Consider the following 17719-nt stretch of genomic DNA (forward strand, 5'->3'; position numbering starts at 1 on the left):
TGTAGCTTCTCTTATTGTTCAGGGAAGTAGCGAGGCAGGAGCAATTTAAGAGAAATAGTATCTTCAGTGTGCCTCTCCAGGCCTGCTCCTGTAGCATTCTCCACACATCCGTATAGCTCCCAGGGCTTTGGGGATGATGTGTTTAATGTTCACTGCTGATTTTGACTGCCACGACATGAAAATCCACAGCTCTTCTAGCAGTCTCCTAGAGATGGATCTCCATGATTACCAGTGTTCTTAGTAAACAGGGAACTGGGGGACTGGCGGTGCTGCTTACAGATAGATTGAGTTATCATTTCTTAGCCTTGTTTCGGAAATGTATTGCATGTGGTAGTTGCAGAATAGAAGTAATAAACAGTTACTCTGCTTTGTGAAATGAAAATATATTTGTATGATGTTTGTCAGTAACGTAACATGCATATTTCTTACTTAATAAGTGATGACAATATATTAATTGTAACTATTTTACAATCCCTTAGGTGGCTATAATAGCGGGAAATTTTGAGCTTGCTGAATATATCAAGAATCACAGGGAAGCTGATATTGGTAAGTAAAATATTTACAGGCACTGAAGATAAGTTACACACGTTTAAACCAGGATTTTGCAAAGATGGTAAATGGGATTTTCTGTTAGATGTGATTACAGGGATAATGACAGTATTGATTCAGGGAGATTTTAGAAGTAACTTTTCTATTAAAAAAATGAAGACAGGGAAAAAGTGGAAATGTTTTCAAAATATGCTCTGAAAATGAAGATTTGATAAGTAATGCAAAAGAGTGGCAGATGCTCTGTAAGTATAAATGAAACAGTTTGTAACAGATTAAATACACAGCCACATACCTGGAAGAGCCAAATTGGCTCTTGCAGGCTGTTTCAGCATCAACCTAAAGCAGCTCTTAAGCAGGAATAATTGATCAGAAGAAGAAGATAAAGAAAGATGCTTCTTCGCAATTAAATGAATATATGGCAGCAACTGTCTATCCATATTCATAAAACCATTTCCTCTGAGGGTGTTTGCTGTGTGGCACTGGATGAAGGCTAGTAACAGGTGTTAAGGGTCCTTGACAAAAGACATTAAAGTTTTTTAAAGATCTTTTTACATAGAGAGTTTTGCCATTAAAATAAAAAACAGTGATATAAAAAAGCTATTTCTAATACAGTTTAATTAAAATAAATTAAAATACTTTAATTCCAGTTAATTAAAGTTCCACAGAACCGTCCTGAAGTTGAATGAAAAAAGGCATTCCTTTTGAGGCAGGAGGGTCTGTAGAGTTGTCTGCGCTGATTTAACTTAGTGATGAAAATCCGTGACTCAATAGTATTTGACTTACGTTGAAAACTAGGCCAGCTCACATGAAACTCAAGGCTGTGAAAGAATTGCTCTGGATTAAGGCCTCCTTTCCCATATTCATGTAGTTTTGGATGTATTCCAACATATATTGTTTGAGTAATATACCTCCTTAGAGCCCAGAGGCAGCAGGGTGGGAAGGAATAGCAAAGGGATTGAGAAGTATCCTCATGCAGATGAGAAGGACGGATCATACTATGAAATCTCTTGAGAAACATTTCATCTTTCATCTCTCAGAAAGTGTAGATTGGGTAGATACTGAATTTTGATATTGAACCAGTTCATTAAACTTTGTTGCTAGTATTTTAGGCTCGTATAATAATTGTAATTACTTTGTATTTTGTAATTATTTTAGACTCATTTAATAATTAACATTACAACTGGGGGAAACTCTTGATTGATATTAATGATTATTCACAACAGCATTTATTGGAAGGAGGGCTTGGTGATGCACTGGGAAAAACTCCACATTGCTCTTGGAAGACTGCTGACCTAATCTAATTGCAAACTATCTTTAGCTGTAGATACTTTTGAAATGCATGCCTAGTACACAGCTAAGTAATATAAGTGGCGATAATTTTTTTTCCAAAAGAATCTGCCTACTTTCCTGGGTATGTCGTCTTAAGGATGGAAAAAATTTAATTGGTGGAAGTGATTGGAGGCTGGACCTAACTTAGTAGTTTTGAAGAGCGTTTTTTTTCTGGTGACAGAAACAAGTTTTTATATTTCTCAAACTGAAATATTTGAAATATGAAAAATAGTATTTGCTTGAAATCTCTAATCTTACATTGCAAGGAACTACACTATCTGTGTCCATCTGTTTTGACATGTGTTAATTAACATTATTCTTAGGTAATTTTGTTGTCCCAAACTATTGCAGTAGGAAGTCACTTGTACTTTGATTGCAGAAGGTATTATGTGGGTGTCTTCCAGTTTGTCAGTAGTCACAAAGCTGTTTCAAGTAATGTTGCCAAAACTGCAACTAGAAGGATCTAACAGCAGTAATGTAATGCTTATGATTCATGGTCCTGTGCCATGCGTTGCGGTGAATGAGCGGCTTTCTTCAGTGGCAGGGATCACAGCTCAGCCTTTCCGCAGGAGGGGAGGGTATCACTGCGTGTGGATTAAAGGGATGAGGCTGCAACCTGCTGTCAGCCAAAGCACTACATCCCAATGTACTGGTTCACAAGAGCTCCACAGAAATAAATGTATATGCTTAAGTGCTGGGTATGTCACTTATTATCTATTCTACCTTTGCCTGCCAATTATATTTCATTGGCATTTGGAGTTGTATACCATTTTAAGCCATACACGAAGTCTGGGATTATTCAGTTAAGAAGCTGGATTGCGTGTCTTAAAGGGAGTCTCCTTTTTTCTTTTCTTCCCCTGCTCCCCTTGGCCTGGATCTGTGCCAGACTGTAGTGCTAAGACTGTCCCCGTTGTTGAAGATGATGGGGAAGCAGCTCAGGTGGAAAATGACCAGGGTATCCTCTAGCATTAGAAAACTTTACAACCGAATCACTAAGTCTTTGTTCTACAGATCAAATCCCACAGTGATTGTTCTTCCTTTTTCTTTTTATTTAATTATAAAGCACTTATATTAGACAAATGTGTTGAAATGCTGAAAAGCTAGGCATATATAAAACCAGCTTTTCTGCAATAATCATGACTTCATATGGTTCTCTAAAAAAAAGAAAATCGTAAAAAGACTTATTTTAGAGCCCAAATGGGCAAAAATAATGTCACATTGCTCTGTAGGTCATCTGACGGCAAGAGAGGGATGTTCTTCTAACGTGTGTAGTGTCTGGTTATCTTACTCTGATCTTGCCGAATAAAAGCATCTACTTAGGGCCAATGTGAGCAACATATTTAGTCAAAGAGATGAAGTCGGTCTGCTTCACTTTTATGGAAGCAAAATGGATTAAATTTTGTATCCAGAACAGAAGATGTAGGTGCCATTGGCAACCTGATTAATCCAAGGAGTCCCTGCCTAGTCATTTGGAAAAAAAGAAACGAGATTTTGCCAGTGAAGTTTCTCAGCTACATAAAATTGTGCTATAGAGGCCACTCAGTTGGCTAAGCTGAGTGTGTTTCAAGACAGGTAAGGTCATGCAGGGTTTCAAAACCGTCAGGAGCAGTCCAAGCTGGTAGGTGTACTCTGAGTGACTGAGCAGCAGCACTTTGGTTACAGAGCAGGTACCACAATGGTCCTCCCTCCCTCCCTCCACATGGTTTCTTCATTCTGTAGAAAGCCTGATTTCTCTTATGTCTTTGTTCTGGATGGCGCAGTGCTCTGTCCCTTGGATGATTTCACAGAGGAAGCTCATGATGAAATGAGGGATAATTTGTGGAAAGGGGAGACTTGGAAGCCAAACCTGCTGACTGTTCTCATGACTCTGATCTACAGCACGTAAACATTCATTCAGGCAAGGTTGCGCTAAGCAGTTATATTCCTTTTTGGATGTAAGTCCTTGTGTCTCCCAGAAAACTGGAGTTTTGTAGAACCTGCTTCTGCTTAGCCACGATACCAGCATAAAAATCTGTTAGTTATTCCATACCCTCAAAAAAATTTGATCTTTTCCTCAGAAAGTTCAAAACTGGGTTTTCTCACACGTGCTTTCCCTTCTATGAGCAAGTAGCTTCTTCCTTACCTTACTCCTTTTCCCACTGTCAATTGCCAATTATTCTTTCCATCTCAAGTAGTACATGAGGTGTCCGGGTGAGCAGTTTGTTGTAACCATGGCATTAAAAATATTTAGCAGAGATAACTATTTTGTTTTCACCTGGTGCTGCCATTTTCAGAAATAAACTGAGGAAAAAAAAAGCCTTGCAAATGATTCCTGGGGCTTAGTACAATAAAAGACACCTTGCTGTCATTAACAGAGAAAGTTCACATTTGTCTTATTTCAGACAGGGATGATGCAGGTTTGTAAGACTAAATCAAATGTAAAAAGTTAAAGGATTCAGAGGAGACAAAGAAAGGATATCAGTAAAGGATTAAAAACAAGATCCAGATTTCCTTGTATTTATTTCTTTTACGAGGTTCTAAACATCAGGGAATCACTTTTGTTTTCTTGACAGATGTATGAAAGGTGAATGAAAATTGCCGTATCATTTAAAAAGTAATCCTATTTGAAACAAATTAATATTTTTCATAAAGCAAGAAAACCTATTACCATAAGGTACTTAGAAACTTGTTTTACAAGCAGTATGAAATACTTAGTATGGCTTCTCAGATTACTTCAGTTCATCATGACCCCAAATTAGTTTTTTGAGGAATAATAACAACATCAAAGTAGCTTATTTTAATTATAATTTTTATAAAGTCTTTGGAACCCAGGAGTATGTTGCAGCTCAGTGACTAGTGTTTCACCTTCTTTTCTGCTTTGAGGAAGACATTACTTATACTCCTGATGTACAGTATAGCAGTTACAGGTTGTTTAAAAAAACCGAAAACGTCCATTTTAAAACTTCTTTTTTTTTAACTAGCTATAGAACATTTATAGTTTATTTGACTTTATACATTTATTTATTTCAAACTAAGAGAAAGTAATGGATTAAAAGATGTGATGAATAGAAAAGTTAATCCCTGATTGTTTTCATCCAGCCTGCAGCTGTCTGTGAGTAAATGAGCACAGCAGATTTAGGAAGCATTTGCTATACAGAATTTACTATGGCTTCTATAGGATAGAGGTACAAAACCCAATCATATATATCTAAGAATACTGAAGCTTTCAATAGATACAGATATGCAGATATTAAATATGTTGCAAGCTGGTAATCCTTTGACTCGGATAACCTATTTTTAAATCTCTCTTTTGCCTTGGTTCTTTGCGATGAGATGAATTTTCAGATGGATTAAATGACATGGGTTGTTCTTCTTCAAGTGAACAAGGTTTGTTTTATATTGTACATCTTGTCCTTCGGCAGCTCTGGAGCTAGAAGTGATAGGATTCTTTTGTTTTATTTTTGTTTGCTTTTTGCTTTAGAAAATGAAACACATTGAGCTGGTGTGTGAGTTTTTGGTAGTTGATTAGCAGACTAACTAATACTTGGATACTGTTGCTAGGCTTCAAGTCAGAGTTCCTGTATTCCTCTATAATTATGCAGAGATATGTGTATGTGATGGTTTGTCTGTGCTTTCACATGGAGATTTTTTTGTTTGTTTTTTTTTTTTAAATATTGAAAATCTGCTGATATGATAGGCTTATCCTTAAAATATACATATTCCACATGGGGCAATTGCTTTTAAATAAAACATTTTTCAACTATGAGTAAAAGTATTTATTTTTATTGGAATTGTGACTGTAAAATCTTAAGAGACGTGCATTTTATTGCAGAATAAGCAGAACAGGTCTTTCAAAACACAAGAATATTAGTTGCTTTAGTGGTAAAATTGCTTTTCTACCCCCCCCCCCCTTTTTTTTTTTTTTAATTAGATCACAGTGATTGAGGTCAGCAATCTTGTTTTTTCAGCTGCAAGTGTTTCTATTAAATGTTAGCCAGCCCAATGAATATTCTGTTGTTTACTTATTTATTTTGGTTTGGGGAACCATTTAGTAATTGTGATTTTCATAAATCAAATGCCTGCAGAATACTTCTCAAGTTAGAGGAAATAATTTAGAAAGATAAAAGCAGAAACAAGAAAAGGCAGTAAATCAAAAGACTTAAAAATCTACAAAATTGTCAGCAGCATGCAATGACTTCTATTTTTATCACGTTACTTAATAGAAGCACAAGGGACATAAGCACATATTATAGCCCTGTCTATTTGTCATTTGAATGTGAATAACATTAACCTGTTTCATACATATGCTAGCGGTCATTTTAACGTGGAAGAAGGATGAAATTAGTGTAACCAGGATGGCAAAGGCAGTGAGATCTTCATTGCCCACATTTTAAATGCATATTGCTTGGTAGATTGTTATAATCCTGTCTTCCCTTTTGCACCTTCTTTCAAATACCTCTACTAAATTAACAATCATTTGTCCTGTCCATAGGAAAAAAACACTTTAATGACATTTAAGCTGAGTTACAAGCAAACTAATATTGATTGGTATGAAATAAATTTGTTGCTATTATTTATCTGTTTTTCTCTGAAGGATTGCAAGGAATATAAACTCATAAGCTCAGTCTTGCTATGTGGTAGCAAACAAATTGGAAAACTGGGAATTGAGATCTGTTAATGTAATTACATACTAAAATGTAGGACAGAGCTTGAAAAACTTACAGTAGTTTTCTTTTTCCCTTTGATCACAAGTGTTTCTTTTTCTCTGTGAGTTACAAAATCGTGCAGTAACTAGTTTTATTTCAAAATTTAAACTCGATTATTTTTTTTTGCCCTTGAACTTTGGTGTATTCTATGTGTATAAGGTGAAACTGCATGCAGAGTAGCGCGTATTATGTAGTGCATCGTCATTGCCTGTGATTTCTTAGGCTTTAAATTTTGAGCAGGAAAGTAAGGAGAGAACTGGTGACATATGTAACTGCTGCTGTAACTACAGTCGATTTCAGAATGATTTGGCCTGGTTTTGTAAACCAGTCTGTAGTGTGTCCTTGCCACCTGCCAGGTAGGCAATGATTGCTGCAGTTACTCCTGTTAGAATTTATTTTACAGACTGAATAAGAAGAACCTTGTAACTGAGCTGAAAACAAACTACCAGAGGAATCTCAGGCAATCTTCAGTGCCCTTGAGCTTGTTTCGGTCTTGGGCAAGAAATCTGTGGTCTGAGCAGTGGGTGCAGGTCACACAGGGCTTGCTGGCTTATCCCCTAGAGATGTTCAAGATGGTGGCAGAGGAAGGGGGAGAATCGGTATGTGGTTGGGTCTTGCCCCAATCTTTATGCTCAGACCCAAATGATTGGAAGTGTTTCTGGGGCCCAGCTCCTGCTTCCCCCAAATATGACTTCTAGCTGGCTCCTAGACCGCTAGGTCCCCATCAGGAGAAATGCTTCTCACCTTCTCTGTTCCTTCTAGGCTGAGGCCATTGTATCCAGCAGTTGGAAACTGTGGGGCTTTTTTATAGTGTTCCTATCATCAGCGTGCTTTTTCATCATGGAGTCAGGTCATTTACCTTTCCCAAGTCTTTAAAGGATACTTCAAGGATACTCCTGCTATAAGGCATGATCCTTTCTACTGGGAGTGGCTTTTTATTGTTTTGCTTTTTTTTTAATAGCTTTCACTGGCTTGACGCCACTGAGGTAGTGTATAGGGGAATAAATTCAGAGGCTATGTACAGAACTAGTGCAATTCACTGAATTAAAAAAGAAATAAAGCCATAAAGCATAACCAGTAGAAAAAAATTACTCGACTAGGCCAGATAGTTGCTCTGAGCGGAGAAAAAAATGGAACGTATTTTTGTATAGCAAACAGGTTATCAAATTAGTAAGATTAATTTCTTGCTTTGCAAAAAATAAAGTAGTTGAGTGGATTGTACTGTCCTCAAAAATTCTGGTGGAATACATAAAAGGATAATGCCATTGAGCTAAATAAGCAGATCAAGGGTCATGTTGTAAGCAGACAGCAAAATAAGTACCCCAGAACTCTCAAGTGCTGAAATTTTGAACTAGTATTTCAGCCAGACAGGAACTTACGATAATGACTTTTGGTTACTCCCTGTGAATGAAATTTCCAGTGTCATTCAAACTGATGGCTGGATCCTTCTAACCCCTGTAGCTTCCCTTGGTGTCGCTGGAAGTTTTCAGCAGATGACCCATCCTTTGGGAATCCACTTTCTGATTCAGCGTTCCAGACGAGGTGCCTGACCCTGCACCAGGGTGTCTTTGGGGGACAAAGGCAGGTACCAGAATAATTTAAGGAGTTAGATTAGGCTGAGGGGATGTAAAAAGAAAGTAGTACTTTTGAGTTTATATGGGACCTGAAATTTGTCTGGTCATGTCTGATCCAATGTTATAGGTCATAGATCATAAAACTGGAAGAGGTTTAGGTGATTGTGCTGTCTGACCTTCTCCATAGTGGAGATTACAGAATTTATATTAACTAACTCCTTCTTGAACTGGGTTATAACTAGAAAAAACGTTTTGTTAAAAACCTGCAATGATGTAAATGGGATTTGGAAAAGTGTATCCTAGTCTCGTGATCTGATGTTTTTGGATCCATTTGGTGTAGTTCTAGATAGAGTTGATTACCCCCTTCATTAACAGACATACCTTATTTTTAATATCAGTTTGTCTAGCTGTAGCAACTGGATTCTGAGTATAGCTGAGTCTTCTCAACTGCACTGTGTCTGTGCCCACATTTCTCTTCTAACAGCTCTCGTTCCTTAGTGACAAGGAGCTGATCTGAACTGTTAGAAAGGAAAAACTCAGGAGGAGGTGTAAAACTTGAATGGAGGTTGAAATTGAATATAAGAAACTACTGTGGACTTTGTGGGTTTTGTTACTATTGCCATTTGATCAGTATTATCTTAAGCACCTTTCTGCTAGCTTTTATCAGGGTCCACTATAATCTGTATCCCTGGAATTTCTGTAATTGTGCTTTTTTTTTTTTTTTTCTCCAAGAGAGTATGCACTTTGCAAGTATGTGATCAGTGCATTTCAGTGATGATATATATAGGTCTCCATGTAACAAAACAGGCTGTTTTGGATGGCGATACCTGTATTAGGATATCAGAGGGCCCATAGCTAGTAAGATAAGGCAGGGAGCCTTCAATGTAGCTTTAAGATATAAGGCAGCCAACAAGGGATACTACAGAAGAAAAATTGTTTGAAGTGTCTCACAGAGAACTGTAGTATTCCTGAAAAGTTAATGTATTTTCTTTAAATAATTTTTCAACATGAGCCTCAAGAGCTCTCTAAGATTGTGTCAAACACCATGTGGGATTTCAAACTGTGAAACAGTGAAGCCAGGTCAAAAATAGAGGTAGGACAAATGGAGAAATAATGTGTGCAGAATCCCATGGCTTTCTGTTTCTCCCATTTACAATGGTGAGAACACAGGAAAAAAGAGATGAAAAGAGATGAAAAAACATAAAATAGATGCTAGAGTTTTCTTTTTTAAAAAAAAGCCAAAATAGGTAAGAATAGTCAGGAATGCTTCCTGAAGAAAGTTCTTTTGTTTCCCAAATAAATACAGATATGGACTTAAAAAAAAAAAAAAAAAAAAAAAAAAATCCCAACCCAGAACTCTCAATGCAATGTAGATCCTTATGTTGAGCACTTCATCACAAGCATTTTTATGCACCTAGTAATTTCCTTTATATAAGGAACTAATTTCTGAATATCTGGCTTTTTTTTTTGTGCCAGTCTATATCTTAATCATTGTGGTGTTGAAAACAATTAGGTTCTATGTAACTCCCATTTAGGGAAGGAACAAATTCCATGGACTAATTGGATTTGTATGAGGATAGCCTTCCAAATACAGAAGCAACATGGTTACATTGCCAATCATATAAACCAAGTGTTTGTATGAAAAAAACCCTTTGTATGAATGTAAGACTTAAGTGTTTCTATGAGCTTCATGATTTCAAGGATAATATTTTTCTTTTAAATATGTTCAAATAACCTTTGTAAGTTAGGCTTTTCAGTAATTGCTAATATCCTCCATTTGGAACAGATTTATTGCACTTCATTGACTCCCTTACTTCTAATTCTTCTTTCCGTTATGCTAAATTTGTATTTATATCATTTTTAACAGCTAAACGTACTGGGTTTCTTTCAAACTAGTTCATTTATCAACATTAAGTCGATGTTATGTTTTCAATATACAGTGGTTTGGCAATTTATAAGAACGGAGGCTTCACAGAAGAAATCTGGTTTAATATCTTATGAATAATCTGATTTTCATAACAAGGTATTAATGTCAATTTTTGTGAAAACTGATCTGGTAATATGCAGTCTCTTTAAAAGGAAATAGTATCCTCGTAGAAGACCATTTGTTGTCAAATTATAGATGAGGCTTGATAAAGGGATAGGCTTTGAAGCATACTGCTTTGTAATGAGTGTAATATTTCACACTGTATTTCACACTGTTCGCAATATTTCACGCTGTTGCTGTTACTCCATTTATATCTCGATCTCCTGGGCTGTGTCTGAGTTGATGGTCTTTCCCTTGGAGTTCAGGATAAGCTCTATCTTTTGCAGTCGGGGTTTTGTCACATTGTGGAGCATGTCTTCAGAGTAAACACCTTCTGAGTCTGTAAATCAGATCTCCTTAGGATCTTGGACAGAGTTCCCAGGGAGTCCAAGGGAATTGAAACTATTTGAACCTCTTCTGTTATTCGCTCTTTATTTTAATGAGTTGGTGTTTAGAGATTTTTATTTTTTACGTTCCCTCTTTTGTTTCATTGCAAGATGTCCACTTAATTGACAAGAATATGTTTTAGACAATTTTTCTGTATTCTGCTGTTCAAAGGGCAGCTGGATCAGAAGGGTGTCTTGTTTACTGGTTTCCATGGTTCTCTCCAGTTGCAAGTGGCAGTCCTAAAGGATGTATATGTTGTTTGTTACAGTAACTGTCTTTTAAGGATATCAGAGAAATAATTACTTTGGAGTTCCTTGACTTTGTGTGTTTTCAGGAATAGTTGAAAATGTAGATTATTTCTAAACATAGTAATGTGAAACAGGATGTATGGATGGCACACGTTTTTAAGGCATGACTATTTTAATTTCCTCAATTTCCAAGTTAACCAATCGGACAAAGTTTTATTTACTAGCCTATCTAAACCTATTTTTGTAATTGGCTCTAACTATAGCTATAGATAGAAATGAGCTGGTTATGGAATGAGCTTTCTCTGGAACAACTCTCTCTGCTCATCCTTTTTACATGGACAGGCAACTTCCACCTGGACAGTTGCCTTCTCAAATCAGACGGGGCTGTGTGATCCAGGCTCCTACAGGCTGCCCAGGGCAGTGTAGCTGACATGCCCTGCGTAGCCTAGGAGTCCTACAGGTGTGCAACAACGTTGTGTTGTCAGTGAGTCTTTACTGTTTTGGGTTGGGTTTTTTTTTCCCCTCTTACCTTTTCTGTATGTGTCTTGATTTTATATGCAGGTTTTGAAGTCAAAAGACTGATTTCTGCTCCATTTTCTATGTAATATTGCTGAAATAATTGTTTAGAATTTTTTCATGGGAGACAAAATTATGATACTATCTTTATTAAGAAGAGGTTGCAGGGTAAATATTATCCAGCAGAGTGGCTATAATTGGGTGAAATCTATGCTGAATGAAAACAACAAAGGTTTTATTGAATTAAAAAGGCAGGAAGATTTACAGCTTTAAGATTGTATTATTTGTGTGTGTGTAGGAGTATATCTGGTTTTCTGTTAATCATACATTTCTACTAACTCCAGTAGACTAGGACTTCAGTACCCTAGGAAAGATACCATCTTAAAGCTATCATCCTAGCTGTTTGGCTTTCAGAAATAAGGAATCTATGAAAATAAAATGCCCAGATTTTATTCCTCCTCCTAAAGTATTTTCTTATGAAAAAAACCATCACCTGATACATTTCTGTTCTCTATATATGATTTTTTTTGTATTATAGCATTTCCTGCTTGGGAAACTGCCGCTTGGATCTCTTTGGAACATCTGAAGTAGCAAAATTTAACATAAATTCTCTGATGTGTTTTCAGTTTTAAATGTGCCTTATAAAATCTATAATTTAACACAAATCATTTGTTTATCCTGAAGAAATTATCCGTGGCTCCTGAAGAAAGCCTTCCAAGTGCAGACTGTCAGATTGCTGGTTTGTCCTTTGAGTCTCTCTTTCCTTTATTTTGAATGAAACAACCAGCCACTAGTACTTCTAGTCTTTCTGGTATTGCAAGCATCAAAGTACCAAGTGTATTTTGATTTCAGGGATTTTAACAGAGGAAAATTAATGTTTTCGTGTGTGTTACTTGTCCTCTTCCTGCATGCCCCACCTATGTTAGTGGTCATGCAGGGATGAGAGTCCCCATAGCCCCCATCCCACAGAGACGTGCTGTATCTTGTGCTATACAGCCTGATCCCAGCTGACTGTCTTTGCCTTCAAAAGGAGACCAAATCCCTCCTGCTTGATCACGTAGCAGTTGTCCAAATGTTTGGGGTCATACTGTGCAAGAAATCAAAAGAGGTCATGAGTCCATGGTAATTTTTGTGCTGGTGCAAATTTACCTTTACCCTTCTTTTGAGGGCTAAGCTTTTTATTTTGGGTCAAAGCATGGCTTGTCTTGCCAGCTTCATTAACACTCTTGAGAATACCAGGTGCGAAAGAGCTCTATTTTTGCTGCACAGATCAAGTGTGTCTAGTTTCTTGTGGCCTATTTTTACATATTTCTTCATTCTATGACTAGGAAAAGCTGTGAAGGGAACAAAGAGATTGCGAATAGCCAGAGAAAACTGCTATGATGTTATTACAGGAAAATAAAGGAGAGGGTATATCTGTGAGTTTCCATTTCTGAGATGGCATTGAATTAAAATTAAAGGCGGGAAATGATGCATATAAAACCAAATAAAATAAAAAGTGTAGTAGTACATTTTCTTAGCTATATTTCATCAGTCAATTGTCCATTTCCAGATAATTCTATGAAAAATGCTTTTAGGTCCTTGAATAAAAGATCTTAAAGTACCAGTGGCTCAGAAACTTTCTCCTTTATTCACAGGTATTCCAGGGCATCCTTATTTAGCATTCAGTATTAAGCAGTTCTCTGCAGGAAGTGAGGAGATGTTGGGGGACCTGATGGCTCTTTCTCCCCAGACGAGAAGGTGTGCAGTCCTTTGGCGGTCTGTGCTGAAACCCAGTGGTCCTCTGTCTCAAAAATGGACAACTGGCTGGGCTGTAGGGAAGTTGGAGGAGGAAAGGAGATGCTCTGTTCTGTTGTGCAGAAGCCACCAGCCAACACAGGGACTCTTGACACTGATCTGGCTGCAAGGCACAAGGGCTGGGACCTGGCTGTGTGGTAGATGATGTACAGTTGATATTCATGGGATGGAAACCCAGAAAAATAGCAGAGAACTGAAGAGGGTCCCCCGTGGAGAGTCAGCCAAGTCACGACAATCACACCAATATGGCTACATGCCGTGCTCCCTTTATTAAACAAACAGGTCATATTTATAACTTAAACCGACCGCTCACCCGACTTTACACACAGGTGATTGGATAAAAGTCTCTGACCACGTGGGTATCCGTGTCGCTGATCGGTGAGCATGCTGCAGGCACCTGATCAGAAGTGTGCTGATGAGAGTGTGTTGATTTCACGGTTCCCAGGACTTGCTCTGCACCTGGCTTCTTGTTTGTGTGTAGCTTGTTTTCCTTCTCCCACTGCTTGTTCCCAGGACAATTTAAAGTTGTTCTGCAACTTTAACTAACAGGCCTGGGTTGTCCAACCCGAACAATGGTAACGTATGTCCTCAGTCCTTTAAAAATCCCTCTACAGGGAACCATTTACAATGACTTGTGTTGTAACATAAAGTCAAGATAAAGTTCCTAAGACTAAGCTAACCAAACCATTACAGTCCTCCTTGTAGATCCTTTGGGCACTCTTGTCCCCTAAATTATTTCTGGTTGATCCGTATGCAGTACTGTGGTTGAGTACCAGGAGCTGAGTGCCTAAGACGATGCTCTCTATGCATCTTAGTGTTGTGTTTCCTTTTTTCTACACCATTGTGACTCCAGGTATATCTATGTCTTTTGAAGACAATCCCAGAATTTTTCTGCATGTGCTCAGAGGCAGCAGCTGGGAGACCACAAACTGAGCTAAGCATTATTTTGAACAGTGTTTAACATCAGAAAGCCTCGAAGCAAGGAGGTTGCCAGTGTAGCTTGGTGCTGTACCGACATGCTGATATGGCAGTATGTCAGTCTGGCTTGAGGAGTGGTTGGAATGAGCTCATTTGTCTGCCCCAGCAGCACGTGACCAGTTTGTGTTCTGCTGTAACATCCAGAGCCTTTTCTTCAGTGCCGCTACCAAGTACTCATATCCCGTCTTGGATTTGTCTGCTAATTCCACCCCAAATAAGGATTGCATAATTTTTTCAGCTGATTGCATTTTGCTTGTTTCAGATACTTTTCCATTTAATCACAATTGCTTTCCTGTTTCTTTCCTTTGTTGTCACTTCTTGTTTTTCTTTTGGTTTTGTCAGTGCCAGCTTTTCTGTTCTGTATTGTAACTGTGCTCTCCCAGTTCTTTGCCGTGGTCATTCAGCTTCCATTCCCTTGTAAGATGCAACCCTCTCCTGTGACTGGGGAAGTTGCTAAGATTTCTGCATGCTGACTCTTCCTTTTGGTCTGCAGTTTTGTATGAAACTGTAAGATTATTGGGATAAGGAAAATACTTTCTTTGTCCCTCATCCTAAAAGAGAGCAAGGCTGAATTTCAGCCCCAAGCAGGGTAATCTTCTGCACCTTTTCAGAGCCTGGCTGATACAAAGCTAAAAGTCTCTTTGTTTACCATGCCGCTGCATGTGCAGCAGTTGCACTGAATGGTGGTTAATTCTGACAGTAGTATGTTAAGATACTTGAGCTTCAATTATAATGAGTACCGTGGTATCTTACGTGCTGTGTTGTGACTACTGGCAGACCTGGCCTTGGTTTATGATAGCATTGGGCTGCTAGCAATGGATAAATATTTAACCTGCCTCCAAGAAAAGTTGTTAGGACAAATAAGAAGTTGCAAGCACTTGTAAATTAGGTTGTTGGTCTCAGATTGGATCCATGAACTTCCATGTTTTACAAGTTCTGTGACATTTGGTTTGGAGTTCATGAATTAAAAATAGCTGAAAGCCAACCCAAGAGTCTTCTGACATTCTTCCTTTCCAATTCATACTTAGGACAGAGTATTTTCTTTTGACTCATTAGCATAATAATGTTTGTTGAAACAACTTCATAAGCCCCAGATACACATTCTTGCATGTGAAGTTAACCAAGAGAGAGAAAAAAAATAAGAAATAATTTTTTTTTTTTTTTAAATTTCAACAACATGAAAGCAAACTTGCATTAGCTAGATTCCTAATACAGAAGATGCTTTGGATTTTTAACACAGGACTGTGTTTTCCTCCTTGTGACAAATAATGCAGTCATCTTTTGGGTGTTTTTTTCATTGCTAGCTTGGTTGTGCATAGTGGGAGAATATATGTTTTCTGATGATGATTGGATGGAGAAGAGCTTCCCTTTCATCATCTTTACTGAGAAAGGCTAAAGTTTAGAGGCAGACTACCTCCAAAGCTAGTGGAGTTTTCTCTCCCCATGCTTGCACTGAAGGATTTTTCTCTGTGGGTTTTTTTTGTTGTTTTGTTAGGTAAGAGAAGTTTAAGTTGAGTCAAAATACATGTGGGTTAACAGTGCTTCTCATCATTCTGTGGAGTACATGTTATTATCTTAGAAAGTACATTTCAAAACTGGAAGAAATTTTATGCAATTAAGGATAACTTTTGGCATATCCAGAGATTTGGAGGGAGTAATATTTACTAAGAACTTCTTGATCATAAAGTGAACTTAACTATAGACATTCCCTAACAGATTTTGAGATTTCTTCATTGATTTATTTTCATTTTCTTATTTCTAAAAATACAATTCTGGAATTATCAAAAAGGTTGTTTAGGGTTCCCCCTTCTTGAAGGACCTGCCTCTTTGCTGGAAATAATTGGAAATTAAAAGAATGGAACACTTGTTATTACGTCTGGGATGTTGCCAGTGGTTCAGGAAACAGGGCCCCTGTGCAGAGTGATGCTCTGGTCACTGTGGTGACAGCACTTTCTTTTGAAGACTGTGGCACAGCATCCTGTGGGCTGGAAGTGACCACCGCCTGCTGTAGGGACCCAGGAATTACTGTGCCCTGCATACTCTCCTTTTTGTAAAACCATTAGTGTTTCTGTTTTTCACCTGTGGCTATGTCTAAATAATCTGTTGCAGTTTATTTCAGGCCAGCTGATGAGGGAAATAGATCAACTGATGGGAGAAGTTTTTCTGCTGTTTAAACTCTGTTATGCAATTGACAAATTGTGTTTTGCATTAAAGAAGTGTAAATCTGGATAAAAACCACATAAATTATTACGGATTTAGGCTAGTGCCTTATCTTAGGGTGTGTTTGGGTTTCCTCGTGGAGAGGAAGAAAGACACAATCTATTAAGTCTTTTTCTGGCAGTTGGTGGACTGTCCCCTATTGCAGTCCGAAAAATATCTATGCAGATTTAAAAAAATCTGCTTCTCTTCTGATTTGCGTTTTCTGTTGAAGTAAAAAATGGAATAAGTCGGGGGTAAAGAGTTGTTTAAAACCAAAGATTCCCCATTTAGTTATATTTTGGTCATGGCATGTCCTTGACATACGAAGATAAAACCGTAATGTACTTCTGATATCCAAATGTTTGTACTGATCCAGTGCTATATACAAATTAAAATCTAAAAGTATTTGATTAGTACTGGGTTGGGTTCATGTACGATAGCAGTTTACTGGTTTCTGAAACAGTAAGTTACAATGACATAAGCTTTGTATCTAGCTTTTATAGATTACACCAGCATATGGCTTAGACACTTTGTTACCATCCCTAACACAACAAGCTCTAATTTTAGAATGTCCTTTACTGGTTACAGCTAAATTGTTTTTGTCATATACTTTTTTTTTTGAGAAAAGTAAAGGTTTTTTTTTTTTGTTTGCAGTGTTTTAATAATCATGCTGAAGTCCATTAAGCTTTGTGGAAACTAGAAAGAAATAGGAAAACAATGAGTCATTAAAATATATGTTTTGGAGGATTAAATTCTCTATTCTGGTTGGATTGCTTCCAGGCAATAAGGAAAAGTCAGCCAAGTATCATATCATGTTAAAGAAGTCTCAGAATTTTTGGCAAGATTTTATGTGGTTTTTTTAAATTTGTTTTTGGTGTTTTGTTTTTGGTGGGTTTTTTTGTTGGTTTTTTTTTTTTTTTTCCTCTTGGTAAATGCTCCTAAAATTTAACTTTGGGAATGCCAAAGTCCTCTCTACTACATGAGAGGTGCCTGTAAGGGAGTGGGTAAGCAGGGCATGATGATATTGGGTGGCACTGGTGTGGTATTGAGTCATTTGACCATCAGTGAACATCAGGGGTAAAATAAGGTGTTTTTCTTAACTCATATGTGAGTCCTTGTCACCGAAGATCAGCATTTTCCTAAGTTGTTACAGTGAGCAGAGCTATTTAAAGAGGCAAAACGTTCAAGTCTAGAATTTGTTTCATGGGATATCAGGCTAGTATCTAGACAGACTCATTAGAGATCATTATCAAATAGATAGCAGTCTGTGCCTTACCTTCTTTATGCATATCTGTAGATGTAGAATTACAAGAAATGCATTTTTGTCATGACAGTTCACATATATACTCTGACCGTATTTGCTCCATGATAGTAATTGCATTTATATTAATCACATAAAAGCTACAGGGTGTCCTTTTCAAATAGCTTTCC

General features: G+C 37.5%; 1 protein-coding gene across 8 annotated transcripts in view; it reads left to right on the plus strand.

Moving 5' to 3' along the window:
• The window catches only part of SHANK2 (SH3 and multiple ankyrin repeat domains 2), a 353665-nt gene that overhangs the window by 86504 nt on the left and 249442 nt on the right, over positions 1–17719 (plus strand). For 7 of the 8 annotated variants that reach the window (XM_055722497.1, XM_055722500.1, XM_055722502.1 and 4 more), the window contains exon 12: positions 480–546. In XM_055722497.1, coding sequence (XP_055578472.1) covers positions 480–546 — 67 coding nt within the window. Of the gene's footprint in view, positions 1–479; positions 547–5046; positions 5245–17719 lie in introns of those variants that run through there. The other variant, XM_055722501.1, reaches the window with a different exon arrangement.

This window comes from Falco cherrug, chromosome 10, assembly GCF_023634085.1.
Source record: "Falco cherrug isolate bFalChe1 chromosome 10, bFalChe1.pri, whole genome shotgun sequence".
NCBI classification, from domain to species: domain Eukaryota; kingdom Metazoa; phylum Chordata; class Aves; order Falconiformes; family Falconidae; genus Falco; species Falco cherrug.